The sequence below is a fragment of the Schistocerca piceifrons genome, chromosome 6 (genome assembly GCF_021461385.2).
Source record: "Schistocerca piceifrons isolate TAMUIC-IGC-003096 chromosome 6, iqSchPice1.1, whole genome shotgun sequence".
NCBI classification, from domain to species: domain Eukaryota; kingdom Metazoa; phylum Arthropoda; class Insecta; order Orthoptera; family Acrididae; genus Schistocerca; species Schistocerca piceifrons.
The window spans coordinates 365,949,934-365,965,980 of record NC_060143.1 but is presented as its reverse complement, the minus strand read 5'-3'; the positions used below and the strand labels follow the sequence as shown (position 1 = coordinate 365,965,980).

The window sequence follows — 16,047 nt, the reverse complement described above, 5'->3', positions numbered from 1 at the left end:
CAAATTGTTCCTTTTTTGGCCCCCAAGTAATTAGACACTCCATTCAAAAATACTTTTTATTTCATACTGTGGTTTGTATTTTGTGTTTCCTGTGCATTCATACTGCTTGTTGATGACCAGGAGAAGCTTTGTGTAAACAAAGCTGAGCCAGAATGTGAACGGGAACGAGAGAGAGATCGTGACCACAGTCGTGATCGAGAACGTGAACGTGAAGTAATACTTACCACGGCAAGACCAGCTACAGTTATCTCGAATGCTAGTACGGCGTCAAGTCCAGCACCGACTGACAACAAGATCATTCCCCGCGATAGAGATGACAGGTATGCCCCGAGACAAAGACAAAAAGAATAGTAATAAAAAAGTTAGTTTGTTAGACGAGTCTCTAACACAATAATAATAATAATAATAATAATAATAATATTTTGCAGTTAGATGATAAATATATGGTTCTCCATGAGTTTCTCTCATTGGAGAGCTAGTAGTGCAATCTCTTACATGTTTTTGACATATGACATGTGAAATCTAGATTTGTAGCTAGTGAAACAAAAACTAGTGCTGGTTTGCCACACACTGTTGGTGGACAGTGATTGAATGTTGTAGGAACCAACAACAATCTTGAAATATGGCACCTTTGGTTAGTGTATATTTCTTCCATAGTTTTCTTTAGTGAATGTTGAAGATGGTGAAACATTTGTCTGTGAATTATCTGAAAAACATCAGAGATCAGAGACATCAAATAAAGTCAGCCCCATTCTACCCCCCCCCCCCACCCCCGCCTCTCTCTCTCTCTCTCTCTCTCTCTCTCTCTCTCTCTCTCTCTCTCTCTCTCTCTCTCCACGCACCAGAACTTCTGCTTCAGGCTGCACAATATCCTTATGTTGCTATCTATTTCCACTCATGTCTTCAGTTTGTTCATTGAATGAACTACTGACATCTTACGTAGTTAGATGTTGTCCTGAAGGTAGCTGAAGCAGTTTTACCATTGGACGGATGCTGTACTGCTGGAAACTGGGGGTTCCATGGGTGCTTTAGAGGACATGAGAAGCATGTGAAAAACTCAAAATTTTCATGCAGTGTTCATTGTTTTTCTAAGCTGCACATTAGGTGACAACAATATGTGAGAAACTGACGAATGATGTCTCTGATGCATTTTTTACTTTGTTCCTCTTTGAAGCCACAAATTAGACAAAATGTTGTAAATAGTGCTTTGGCACATTAATGAAAGTGAGAAGGTGAAATTACTTTTTAATGTAATTAAAATGTATGTTGATTTTTCTCATGCTACTGTGTATGCCTTAATAGCTGTTATCATTGTAGCATTCCAGCGTATCGACGACAGATAACTGTCGGAGGAACAGTCAGCACTGGTAGTGGATCAAAAACGGAGCCCCTGTCGCTACCACTGCCAGATGCCCGTCAGATGGACTGGCCGAGTCTAGTAGATACAGCAACAAGGGCCATGCTGCATTTGCCACCTTCAGAAGGTGGTGCAGGAGTAGGGGTTGGTGCCGGTGCAGAACTACAAGCAGCCCGCAATGGTGAGAGCCTTGGGCATTGGGTGGATGATGTAGCTGAAAGACTTGGCCTAGACAGTGTGAGGTTTGTATTCAAAAATATATTACAGCTTCTTAGTATTGTAAATAAACAATAGACAATTAATGTATTGACAAATAAACAACTAATTGATATAGATTGATTAAATAAGTTTGTGATAGACAAATGCCAGTGCTGGTGGGGCAGTTGTCCCAAGTGGCACAAAATGCTGTGTGCCAAGAGCAATAACAAGTTTTTAGCATGGCCCCAGGGAATTATGTTGGGACCTTTGTTGTGTGTGTTGCATATTAGTGATGTAGTAGACATTAACTACTTCAGATTTCTTGCCGATGTTGGCGCACGCGCGCACACACACACACACACACACACACACACACACACACACACACACACGGGAGGGGGTACAGCGAAAAATAGACAGGTCAGGAAATGACAGAGGTACAAAAGTAAAATGGAGTGAAGAAAGGAGTAGTTACTGTGATGAAATGATGAGGCAGAAGGAATTAATGTAAATTAAGGCCAGGTGGGTGGCGAGAACCAAGGACATGTTATAGTGCTACTTCCCACATGTGGAGTTCTGAGAAACTAGTGTCTGCGGAAAAAATCAAGATAGCGCATGTTGTGAAACAGGCACCAAGGCCATGAGGGTCATGTTGTAGAGCATGCTCTGCAGCGGGATATTGTGTGTTGCCTATATACACCCTTTGCCTATGCCCGTTCAGCCTCTGTGTGGTAGTCATGCTGATGTAAAAGGCCTAATAGTGTTTACATAACAGCTGTTATACGATGTGTCGTTTCAGAGGTGGCTCTCCCTTTGAGTCCACAGCTCGTGGTCTCGCGGATGCATTCTCGCTTCCCGAGTACTGGGTCCCAGGTTCGATTCCCGGTGGGGTAAGGGATTTTCACCTGGCTGGAGGTGACTGGGTGTTTGTGTTGTCCTCACTGTTTCCTCATCATTCATGAAGGTGGTGAGATTGGGTTGAGCAAAGGTTGGGGATTTTTACGGGTGCAGTTAACCTCGCAGTTGAGCATCCTCCATCATCATCATCATCATCATCATCATCATCTCCCTTTGATAGTGGTGTATGTTTTTTTGCCAGTTACAGGGCTGGTATAGGTGATGGTCGGAGGATGTATAGGATGAGTCTTGCAGCAGGGATGGTCACAGTGGTAGGAGCCATAGGGTAGGGAGATAGGTGCACAAGGAGAATAGGGTCTGACAAGGATATTGTGGAGATCGGGGGATGGGCAGATTCTCACACAGAATTGATGTCATTTCAGGGCATGATTTTAGGAAGTTACAGCTTTCAAATCTAGAGATATTCTTCATACGCCTTTATATTGCCCCTGTAGGGATAGAATAATGACAGTGATATAGGTAAAATAAAGGAAAAGCAACCACTCAGCTATAGTGGATTGATACGTGGATCACAGAAACACATAACAGAAAACAGCATTCACAATAGCTTTTGAGCACTAGTTCTTTCACTAGCAACGCAACACGCAAACACACACTCCCGTAACCATGACAATCCCCGACTACTCACCACATAGAGGGGATGTTGGGATGTGGCAGACAGGCACATTTTAGTACATCTAAAAGTAGACTTAGCTGTTGCTAGTGTCACTCAAAAAAAAAAACATGCAAGTGTGCGTGCTCATCTTTGTGAGTGACTGAGAAGGTATAGATATGGTGCCAACAGGGAATGTGATTGGGGTGTACATGTGAATATTGTAATTACATGTTTAAAAATGACTGACAAGATATGAAAATGTAACAATAAATATTAAATCAATAAATTAACTCTGTCAAACGAACTTAAAAACATTGAGAAATGTGAACAAAAGCTACGCCATTAATGAATAAATAGCACTCAGATTGTGAATACCAACACTGACAGTTACTGAATGCTTCGAGGACAAAAGTTTTACTCTGCAGATAAGCAAGAGTAGACTATTAGGGTTTAAATCCTGTTGACTGGAGTCGGTGGGATGACTGACTAATAGGTGGATATGTTGGTGTATTTGTTGTGGTCTGTATTAAATTCATAAACAAAGTTGAAACTATTAATGAAATCCAAACTTCATGATCATGCATAAAAGAGAAATGTGAACCATAAAACACCTTTGGGTTCAACCTTCTGTTATTAACCTTGTCTATATGAAATATGTTTGTGCTCCAGTTTGGAGAAAGCAACCAGCTGTCACACTTTCTTGATGAGACATTCTCCAAGCACTATAGTTTACCAAATTTTGAATGTCAGATTAGCAATGACTTCCTACATAAAGGTGAAAAATTCATTACCAAGCCATTATGAGACTCAAAGGAATCCTTTTCTAGCAGATAATTACCTAGAAATCATTTGATAGGCTATGTGGCAAAGGAAACTTTCAAAACTTAAAATGTTGGTTCTTAATTGTTTTACTGAAAGTAAAATGCTTACCAAGAAACTATTTTTTTTTTTCATTTGCTCAGTCACATCATATATTACCAAATCCCTCAGTATTTCACTCTAACTTTCCTTCCATATGACACACATGAAGCTCGAAAAATAGCTGTGACTGATGGTTGCTGGCTGCCATTTTAACTCACTGAAGCATGTAGTACATTATTATAATTAAATTATACAATGTAAAACTTTTGAGTCCTGTTTAAAACTGTGATTATTCTGTCTTAATTTACAGGAGTGGTGCAATTCAGATTCTTGTTATGGCATTCTTTACATAGTTTTTCTACATCAGTTAGTGATTGATGGTATATTTCTTTCAGTTCATGTATGGCACTTTCTTTTTCACATAGCTGCTCATTAGTGTCTGTGTTCTGTCTCTCAATGTAAACAGTAAGTTTACTTCATGCTGACTTACTTCCTGTGTATTGCTCTGTTCTACTTATCCTTTCCACTTTTTCATCTTTGTTTGCTGGAGGAGGAACTTCTAATTTGATCTTCTACATATTACAAACTTATCCTGTATTTATTCAATTATAAAATGCGACTTTTTCCCAGATTCATCATTCGAAAACTACAGTGTCCTCTTATATTCAAGTATTAAACTATTGCTGCTGAGGCAACATTTTTACATTGGTAAATAGTGTCGTCTTACTGGCTATTGAAATCAAGTGCAGATTTATTTTGAAGAATCCAGAAGGGTGGGTAGGGCAAGTGATATTTGTTCTTAGACAGATTCAAGATTTCATGATACACTGAAGTGTTCAATACAGTGTTGACTTTGCTCAGTCAGTCACAGGACCTTTGACTTGTGCGGTGCTGGTGCAAGTGATATGTTAGAAACTATGAAATATTCACCACAACAGTCTTGCTCTGTTTAAAATCTGACTGTAAAACACCGGAGGACATGGCATTAAATTCTATCATATTACAGACTCTAATTGTATTTGAACAGGTTTGCAATAAAAGTTGTCTTATTTGTATGGATACTGTATGCAAACATTTATGGTGCTTTTTAAGTAAAGGTAAGATGACAGTGTTGTCCTTCAAAAAGCATTGTTTGATTCTGAATGCAAGTAAATATTTTATTTGGTTATGAGATACCATAATTATTTAACAAGTGGGTTGCAAATGAGAAATTTGGTTGGTGTTCACTTATTAGAAAAATGATTAAAAATGTTCACGCTTTTAATCAGCTTCAGAATGAGATGGTGAATACACATGAACCAAGAAAGAAAATTGATCCAGAATGAAATGTCTAAAAAATGAAATAAGTTATATTGGTCTGACTGTAATTGCTATCTCAAAAATAAATTACAGTAGCAAGACCCATAATAGAGGTAGTATTAACAGATGTCACTAGATCAAGGGATGAGTGAAAGTGAGACTTTTTACTGAATTACAGTTGTGATCTTTTATTTGTTTATTAGTTGGTGATGCTACATATGACATGTACCCTAGAAGATATTGCAGTCTATGTTTCACAACTGTTAAAACACAAAACTCTGGGAAGGAAGAGTTAGAGGGGCAACGAGAACACCAGCTTGGCTGAGAACTAGGTTGAGTGCGGGAAGGGGAGTTGTGAGCAGGCAGCAAGTTACATTGTGTTGACGGCTGTGGGATCAATACTGCGTACTCTGGCTTTTTATGAACGTCTACCTCGTTTAAACAGCAGTTTGGCTGAATCAATTTGAATTAATTTTAAATTTGGACAAATACACAACAGCGATACATATTTCTAGAGGAAGCAGTAAGTCTAGACAGGGGCCAGTGGCATACTTCCATGTTTCCTGCAGCAGTGTTGTCGATGCTCACCACAAGGTATGAGTGGGAACGAAAGTGTGTGTATCAGCTGCTGGTTCTACACAGCCAAAGAGAGAGTGGCAGGCAGATGATATGTTTGGAACAATTTAACATTCTCAAATCAGTATAGAAGTGAAATCTGATATGTTCTCAGCAAAAAAACCAGTTGTATTCTCAGGTTCTACTGTAACCACAGCCTCAGGAACTGCAACATACTCTGAAGAAACTGTGAAATATTTGTGGCAACAAAGATAAACATTTCACAGCTGTGCTATTAGGAGGAGGGTGGTGGTAATTAAAGATGGCGATACCAGAGTTGACAAACTTAGAACCCAAAAAAAGTTAGTGAAGATAAAAATCAATGTGAACCATATCTTTTTGTTTATTTGATTTCTCCTTGTATTATCAAAATGTGGACTGTCGATAAATGACCTAAGTTTAAAATTAAACAACAGAAACATTAAGTTGCAGACCGGCACAGTTAAATGACGCTTAAGTTTAAAATAAGCCTTACTTACAGGATCGTCTTGGAGAAATTACAGTATTTATTCTATGAGTTCCATTGATCACAATAGCAGTAGACATTTTGTATTCATGGTGTGCTGAAGCCTGTATGAAGTTGATTAATAACATTCTACATCTACATCTACATTTATACTCTGCAAGCCACCCAACGGTGTTTGCCGGAGGGCACTTTACGTGCCACTGTCATTACCTCCCTTTCCTGTTCCAGTCGCGAATGGTTTGCGGGAAGAAAGACTGCCGGAAAGCCTCCGAGCGCGCACGAATCTCTCTAATTTTACATTCGTGATCTCCTCTGGAGGTATAAGTAGGGGGAAGCAATATATTCGATACCTCATCCAGAAACGCACCCTCTCGAAACCTGGCGAGCAAGCTACACCGCAATGCAGAGCGCCTCTCTTGCAGAGTCTGCCACTTGAGTTTGCTAAACATCTCCGTAACACTATCACGGTTACCAAATAACCCTGTGACGAAACACGCCACTCTTCTTTGGATCTTCTCTACCTCCTCAGTCAACGTGATCTGGTACGGATCTCACACTGATGAGCAATACTTAAGTATAGGTCGAACGAGTTTTTGTAAGCAACCTCCTTTGTTGATGGACTACATTTTCTAAGGACTCTCCCAATGAATCTCAACTTGGTACCCAGCTTATCAACAATTAATTTTATGTGATCATTCCACTTCAAATCGTTCCGCACGCATACTGCCACATATTTTACAGAAGTAACTGCTACCAGTGTTTGTTCTGCTATCATATAATCATACAATAAAGGATCCTTCTTTCTATGTATTCGCACATTGTTTTTATGTAGATAAAAAAAGGCTGCTTGTTTTGTTGTCTACTAGGCTTTTACCTGCAGCTTTGCATATTTACACATTTTTTATTTACATTGCATTTACTTGTCTGATTTTCTGTTTCACACAGTAAAAGACTTCAGAGAGGATGTTAAATTTATCTGTGGTACTCAACTGTATGGCTTGACCTCTGGTCGTGAAACACGCCAAAATTGTTGACTCACTGTAGTGCACATTCTCGTGACCTGGTTGACACACTGAGCAGCACAATAAGAGGCAAATTGCATTTCATATTTTAAACGTGTTCCAAGGAATTAAATATATGAAACAAAAACCAACATTTTCTAGCGCTTTGGACAACTTAAGTACAAAATCCTACTTCTTTAACGATACGACTTACTTGAGATCATCAGCCAACTTTCCTTGCTGGTTAGCTTGCTGCTGCAACCTCCTTTTCTCCTCTCCAAAGTATATATGCTAGGAACAGAAATTTCTCGAGACTCTTTCTACTTATAAAAATAAGCAGACATAAGCAGTTTCACTTCATTTCACAACGTATATTTGATTATCAAACTTTTACAAAACTCATTCTCCACATAAACACACTATCAAGTAAGTCACTTCTTGTGTTCAAAGGTTAAAAACAGAGTTTATTTACAAATAAGAAAGGGTTGGCTTAAAACCCAAGTCCATTCTCATTCTGCATTTGAACACATCTTATCCTCTCCATGCCCTAAACGAACATTAAGTAAGTCTCTTTCCAACTCCATTGTTCTTTTTTCACTATAATCATCAAATTTACAGAACAGCACTGAATACATAAACGTTCCTTGTTCTTTCACAACAGCTTCCATGGCGTGACCGCCAAACACTTGTCGGTGCCGTCCGACCACTGTGTCTAAAATTGTCTCATGATAAACTTCAAACCTGCACACACACACACACACACACACACACACACACACGTGATGCACAGTAAATAGGCTCTCTCACACTTATATTTAAAATGCTGTGTGTTCGAGATGGTATAAGGCCAAGTGGTTATGCGGAAATTCTTGAAACACTACAAGGTCATTTAAGAACATTTTTACATATCGCCCCCTTCTCATCCCCATCCATAGTGGTGGTAGGGATATCTCATTCTCTCAGTACTTCTATGCAAAAATGAATCTCGTTGTATACAAATTATGTTGAAAATGCTTCAAGCATCCCTGAGTTACTGTATGCTTTTGTCACCCTTTTTCACAAACATCCCCCACCCTCACCTTCCCGCCAAAGTGGTGCGATGGGTGGTTTAGCATAACATCAATTTTTTTCCCAGGTTGTGAGTTTTATTAAATATTTTTACACATCTGGGCTTCTTATCCCCACCCACGAGTATATGGGTGGCAAGTAAGACTGTATTACTCATACAGTATATTTATACAAATAATGAGCCCTATGTATATGTAAAATGTGGTTGAAATTCATTGACATTACTACGTTATGCTTCTGTTTATGCTCCCACGCCCAGCCTTATGGAAGGTACGTACTTCTTAATCACGCTGGGTTTCTTTCCAGATAGTAAATGATATGTGCACCAAGTTTGATTGAAATAGATCCAGAGGTTTATAAGGAAATGTGGCTTGAGAGCGCGCGCGCGCGCACACACACACACACACACACACACACACACACACACACACACACACCATATATTATTATGTATTAATGTATTGTATGAATATGAATATCAAGAGCTCAGATGGAAACCCAGCTCTAAGCAAAGAAGGGAAAGCAGAAAGGTGGAAGGAGTATATAGAGGATCTATACAAGGGTGATATATTTGAGGACAATATTACGGAAGTGGAAGAGGATGTAGATGAAGATGAAATGGGATATATGATACTGCATGAAGAGTTTGACAGAGCACTGAAAGACAGGCCCCGGGAGTAGACAACATTCCATTAGAACTACTGACAGCCTTGGGAGAGTGAGTTCTGACAAAACTCTACCATCTAGTGAGCAAAATGTATGAGACAGGCGAAATACCCTCAGACTTAAAGAAGAATATAATAATTCCAGTCCCGAAGAAAGCAGGTGTTGACAGATGTGAAAATTACCGAACTATCAGTTTAATAAGTCACAAATGTGAATTCTTTACAGCCGAATGGAAAAACTGGTAGAAGCCGGCCTCGGGGAAGATCAGTTTGGATTCCGTAGAAATGTTGGAACACGTGAGGCAATATTGACCCTACGACTTATCTTAGAAAATAGATTAAGGAAAGGCAAACCTACATTTCTAGCATTTGTAGACTTAGAGAAAGCTTTTGACAATGTTGACTGGAATAATCTCTTTGAAATTCTAAAGGTGGCAGGGGTAAAATACAGGGAGCGAAAGGCTATTTACAATTTGTACAGAAACCAGATGGCAATTACAAGAGTTGAGGGACATGAAAGGGAAGCAGTGGTTGGGAAGGGAGTGAGACAGGGTTGTAGCCTCTCCCCAATGTTATTCAATCTGTATATTGAGCTAGGAATAAAGGAAACAAAAGAAAAATTTGGAGTTGGAATTAAAATACATGGAGAAGAAATAAAAACTTTGAGGTTCGCCGATGACCTTGTAATTCTGTCAGAGACAGCAAAGGACTTGGAAGAGCAGTTGAACAGAATGGACAGTGTCTTGAAAGGAGGATATAAGATGAACATCAAGAAAAGCAAAATGAGGATAATAGAATGTAGTCGAATTAAGTCGGATGTTGCTGAGGGAATTAGACTAGGAAATGAGACACTTAAAGTAGTAAAGGAGTTTTGCTATTTGGGGAGCAAAATAACTGAGGATGGTCGAAGTAGAGAGGATATAAAATGTAGACTGGCAATGGCAAGGAGAGCGTTTCTGAAGAAGAGAAATTTGTTAACATCGAGTATAGATTTAAGTGTCAGGAAGTTGTTTCTGAAAGCATTTGTATGGAGTGTAGCCATGTATGGGAGTGAAACATGGACGATAAATAGTTTAGACAAGAAGAGAATAGAAGCTTTGGAAATGTGGTGCTACAGAAGAATGCTGAAGATTAGATGGGCAGATCACATAACTAATTAGGAGGTATTGAATAGCATTGGGGAGAAGAAGATTTGTGGCACAACTTGGCAAGAAGAAGGAACTGGTTGGTAGGACATGCTCTTAGGCATCAAGGGATCACAAATTTAGCATTGGAGGACAGTGTGGAGGGTTAAAATCTTAGAGGGAGACCAAGAGATGAATACACTAAGCAGATTCAGAGGGATGTAGGTTGCAGTAAGGATGTAGGTTGCAGTAAGTACTGGGAGATGAAGGAATCTTGCACAGGATAGAGTAGCATGGAGAGCTGCATCAAACCGGTCTCAGGACTGAAGACGACAACAACAACAACAACAACAACAACAACAATGTATTGTGTATCTTATGCAAGACCTCTGAAGGTGGGCATGTCGCCTGATACTGGTCCAGCCAAAATAAAAACTAACTACACTGAAACCAGTAGCCTTGCTTATGTGTATACAAATGCCATTTGTCAGTAACAGTAGAGTTGCTAGAGTATGGAAAGAGACTGTTTTTGCAAAATTTACCATAATGAATATTTACAAAACTCAAAATAGTGAATACATAATAGCAGAATGATAGATTCATGTTATCACTTAGATCAGTGGACATGTAAATACTGATAAAAATATTGTATTTTGTGCTTGAAAACAAGAATTTATGTTGATGGATAGTCTGAGACATTAGTGTTGGTACTCAGTGACTGAAGTAATACTGTGAAACAAGGAAATAGACGTATATTTTACAACAAAAAATAAGAGATCATATTCATGCATACACAATGAGACATCTCAGTATAAAATTATCAGTGGAATAACGTGATCTCTGCGAGAGGTATTTGTTCAATTTTCTTTTGTATTTTGGTTTCTCATACTGGAGTAAGCTAGTCATTTCTGCACAAAGATGACGTTAATTTTGTTGCTGTGTAAGTACTGCTTTTACCTTGTATTGTTGTCCTACTGATGTGATATACAAGGGAGAAGATATGACATATCACATCACTGTGAAAATCTGTAGTTTGGGGCACTGATACCTTCAATTGTGTCTTGGATTGACACCATAATGTGGACTGTCTTCTGTGCAGTTCTTGTTAGGGGCTGGCTACTCCAAAAGATGTCGCCATAAGACGACAATGCATGGGAGTTCCAAAGAAAGCAACTGTGACTATGTAATTGCACAAACTATACATGTAAGAACAATGCTGAACTAGATCTTTTTGCCAGAGCCATAATATGGCAAGACTAATTTAATTTGCTGTCTACATGTACACCTAAGAAGTTGGAAGAGTCTTCTTTTTTTATCATCCCCTACACTTGAAATTTATGCTCTTGTGTTTTATGTATATTAACAGTACTACCTGTTTTACTGCCACAATGTGTACTAGCTAGTATTTGTATTAAAGTTTTAATTATTTCATTTGTGCTATAAATTTTTTTGCCTCTTCTATTTTCATCTGTATTCTTTGACAGAGCTGTAAGAGCTCTGTGCACCATTCCTTACTGGGGGCTCTTTTAGATGATGACCTAAAATGGGTTTTTCTGTTCAACCTATTACATTTTGCCATTTAAAACCAGAAAATGCATAGGTAATTAATGCAATATTTAAGTTGTACTGGTTTTTCATAGCTAGTACACATTGTTTGTAGGAGTAGTCTCATTGTTGTGAAAGTGTGTTCTTTTAATATAGATACTTTTATTAATATATCCTGTGTTTAGGGCAAGTAATATTTACAAATCTTCATACAGTAAGATTTTAAGAACAGTATGGTAAGAACAGACAAACTCACTACAAAAGGTGGCATTAAGCCATAGACAGGCATAATGAAAAAGAATGCTAAAAATATTCAGCTGCTGGATTAAATCCCTCATCAGGACTAGTTTGTCTGAAAGCTGAATATTTCTAGCATTATTTTTCATTGTGCCTGTCTGTGACTCAATCCTCTATGGTGAGTAGCAGTCCACCCTTCCCATATTGTTGTTATTCCATCCTGAATTTTCCATTATTTGATGTCATATTAAAATTTTCCTTTTATTCCTTTATCAAATACATTTGACATAAAGATGAATTTATTGTGTCCTTTACGCAGAACTGGAAGTGCTGGTCGTCAGGGAAGATCAGTTCAGCAGGATCACAGACGTAGACTATCATTGGAAGATGAAGTACGTAGACTTCGTGATGAAAATCGGAGACTGCGGGATGAAAATAGGCGGTTACAAGAGGAGTCACATGCAGCTGCACAACAGCTACGTCGCTTCACAGAGTGGTTTTTCCACACACTAGAAAGACAGTAGCTTCATGTTGGAAATTTTCTTTAGCCAAATCAGATGTAAAGTGTGAAGTGAAGTGGCAGCTATTTTTGTTGTTTGTATGGCAGAGTTACAGCAGAAACTGTATTTTTCATGAGGAGTATAAGAATATAACAGTTTGGTTACTGATGGGTACCAAGCAGTTGAACATGCTATACAGCAATTGAATGGCCATTTTCAAATTCAGTTTACACACTAAAACATAAATGTGGGCCATGCAGTGACTTTTAATGCCTGTCGTGTTATTTCAGAAGTATGATATATTTAAACATCTTGTGCATTTTCACCTCATTTAGTTACAAATTTCAATTGAATTTTTTCAACACAAATATATCAGCAGAAAGCATAGGTATTGTGTCAGTTGTACTTTCAGTACTCAGATCTTCCAGCTATAGAACTGCCTATAAATTTGCATCTTATTTCTGTATTTTCCTATTGAGATCTCTTACTGAAAATTAGAAATATAGAGTAACATTGAAATGTTTTGCATACATTTTATTGTAATTTAATAATTAGAATGATAGGTCTTTCACTGAATGACACACTGCACTAGATTTTAATTATATTACTTTGTTGGCAGCCCTCTATGAAATAAGGTGTTCATGTCAAAATACCTAAAATCATAAGATAAGCTGACTTAGGCGACTGCTGGTGTCATCATTTGGAACAACTGGCACACTGATATATGCCTTATATATTGTGATATGTGTAGATTGTTCACTGTTTGTGCAGGAATGAAGGTCTATCAGAAAAGGATGCAGTAACATCACAATTGTTTAAAAACATCTGACAGGTTTTACAGTACAGACATTGTTGTATCTCATTGTAAGTAGTTACCTTGAAGTTTTGCCTTTTTTTTTTAGTAATTTTAAGCAGCTTTTTATCCACAAAAAATCTATCCTTATATGTATTGTTGTACTGTTTAATGATATTTAAATTATTTCCACATAAAATGAACCAAATTATGCAGAGTTCAAGAAAGGTAGGAAAAGACTGTTTACATTCATTAATCTCCTTGTTACAATATACGCACAAAATATCTAATGTGCATTAATTTACTGTTTAGGATCAGCAGTGCCTGAAAGGCGTGAACTGTGCTTGTCATGTCGATGGTATGAATCACTTTAAAGATACGAGAAAGTTACTCTGTGGATCACTGGGTGAAACAGTGATGCAAAGTCAGAATGATGTGTAACATTAGCCAAAGTAATCATATAGTCAGAAACAATGTGAATTTGATACTTTATTTTAATACTAAGTGTTTATTGATGGGAGTTATTACATTTGCCCATACAAGGGAAGTAATGGATACATGTAACTCATCAGTGTATAAATAATTTCATCAATAATTTTTGTAAAGAGGATGGAATACTGTTCATATATTTATTTTTGGATTGACAGTTTAGTAATTTATCAGACTGTACCATGTGGAGCAAAGCATTCTTCTAAAACAAACTTGTGAGAAAATTGCTTGAGATTGTCAATATATATATATGCAAGTTGCAAATAAGAAGTAAATATTTGTTTGTGGAACAGTACTGGAATCCACCTAGTATGTCATTTCATCTAAAATTGTTGGTGCCTTAATATGACAAGCTCTTTATATAAAATAAGCCATTATGTATATAGTGTATTATAAAATGTTACTCATGTGCAATTGTCAAATGCGTCAATCGTTACATGAAAGTGTGATTCCCTTTATTGATTAATGTGTAAAGTGATAACATTAATTTAGTAATATTTTGCAGTATTATTGTAGGCAGAACATATTAAGTATTTATCTCAGTTACTGAAGAAGACATGTACAAATTTAATTATTCTAGTAGGTTGTTGACCAGTGGAGCATTTGTTTGTATTATTCACCATTTAAACAATAACAGCACTTCTCATTCTCATTTTACAGTGTGTTATAAGAAGTCATAGTTTCACTGAAGTTACCAAATAGTTCTTGTTCATCATTTTTCCTAATAATATTCTACAAAGATAACTTGGAATGGGACCAGAACAATGTTTGACTGTATTCTTGGAATGAGTTTAAATTTTAGCTTCTGTCATATCCACTAGTATGTAGACTTTTCAGAGAGCATTCCTTTTTTGCATTAAGTGCTGTTTGTTTCTCAGTATTCACATATTGAAACTTGTTGTGTGTTCCATTTAAGTAACAAGTAATGTATTTGAAGTGTGGCTATCTCATCTCCCTTAAAGTGGAGCCACTGTAGTTGACATACCATGTATCCTTCGTAAATTATTAGATCATAATTTCAAATAAATCAAGACTGATAGTGAAATATGGACAATTTACATCTGTTACCATTTACTAAAACTTCTAAAAGTGACAGTGTATAAATTATCTTCAGACTTACTATCCTCATTTTACACTCCAGGTTATTGGTAATAATGTTGCAGATACTCCCAACTTAACATTAAGTTAGTGAACAAAATATTTGTATCTTCTCACTTTTTGTTCATTGCATCCACTCAACTCAGTCAATAACTGTAAGGAAATAAATTGAATTTCCTCAGATGCTTTTTTTTTTTTTGCAAAATATATGTAATGTACCTATGTGCATATTGAAAGTGCTGTAAATAGATTATTGACCAAACTGAAAAAGTTATACCAATGAGAAGTAAAGTGCTGTAAATATATGTTAATGACTCTGAATGTAAAGTTGTGAATTTTCTTCCTGGTAAAAGAGAAATCATTATGAGCATTTCCAAGAGAAATCATTATGAGCATTTTTGCTCAATTGTTCAAAATTCTGGCATTGTTTTTGTGCCTACTGACTTAAAATTGCAGAGCACATTTGTTTGTTTGTTTGTTTGTTTGTTTGTTTGTGTGTGTGTGTGTGTGTGTGTGTGTGTGTGGGGGGGGGGGGGGGGGTCTCTCGCTCCCTCTCTCTGCCTCCCTCCAAGAAATCATCAGCGGTAGTATATTGTATTTTGATTACTTATTACTCTCCAAAAATTGTAGAGGGAGACCAAGAGATGAATACACTAAGCAGATTCAGAAGGATGTAGGTTGCAGTAAGTACTGGGAGATAAAGAAGCTTGCACAGGATAGAGTAGCATGGAGAGCTGCGTCAAACCAGTCTCAGGACTGAAGACAACAACAACAACAATAATTACTCTCCAAACTTCAGATTCCCAAGAATATACCGAATGTGCTATTGAGTTAAGTGCCTTCATTCCCTGAACATGAATCTAGTAACCAGCTATTTTCAATAAATTGTGGGCTGCCCAGACTGACTTTAATTTTCAAGAGAATTTCCTTAATGTTGATGGAATGTCAAATGCCGACACACAGATCCACAAAAATCATAAAAAAATCGTATAAAATTGCAATCATATAATTATACTTCTTCACTGTCAGTGATAAAATATTGCTCAAAGTATTTCAATCCTAATAACTTTTTTTTGTGTCATCAGTCTACTGACTGGTTTGATGCGGCCCGCCACGAATTCCTTTCCTGTGCTAACCTCTTCATCTCAGAGTAGCACTTGCAACCTATGTCCTCAATTATTTGCTTGACGTATTCCAATCTCCGTCTTCCTCTACAGT

The 16,047-nt window shown here is 37.4% G+C and overlaps 1 protein-coding gene across 1 annotated transcript in view; it reads left to right on the top strand.

Annotated features, from left to right (window-relative positions):
* The window catches only part of LOC124803328 (signal-induced proliferation-associated 1-like protein 2), a gene marked incomplete at its 5' end in the record, with an annotated part of 104,540 nt that extends 89,530 nt beyond the window's left edge, over window positions 1–15,010 (top strand). Inside the window, 3 exons of the mRNA XM_047264511.1 lie at window positions 121–320; window positions 1,318–1,599; window positions 12,269–15,010. Coding sequence (XP_047120467.1) covers window positions 121–320; window positions 1,318–1,599; window positions 12,269–12,473 — 687 coding nt within the window. The remainder of the gene's footprint in view (window positions 1–120; window positions 321–1,317; window positions 1,600–12,268) is intronic.
* Between the last annotated feature and the right edge of the window lie 1,037 nt (window positions 15,011–16,047).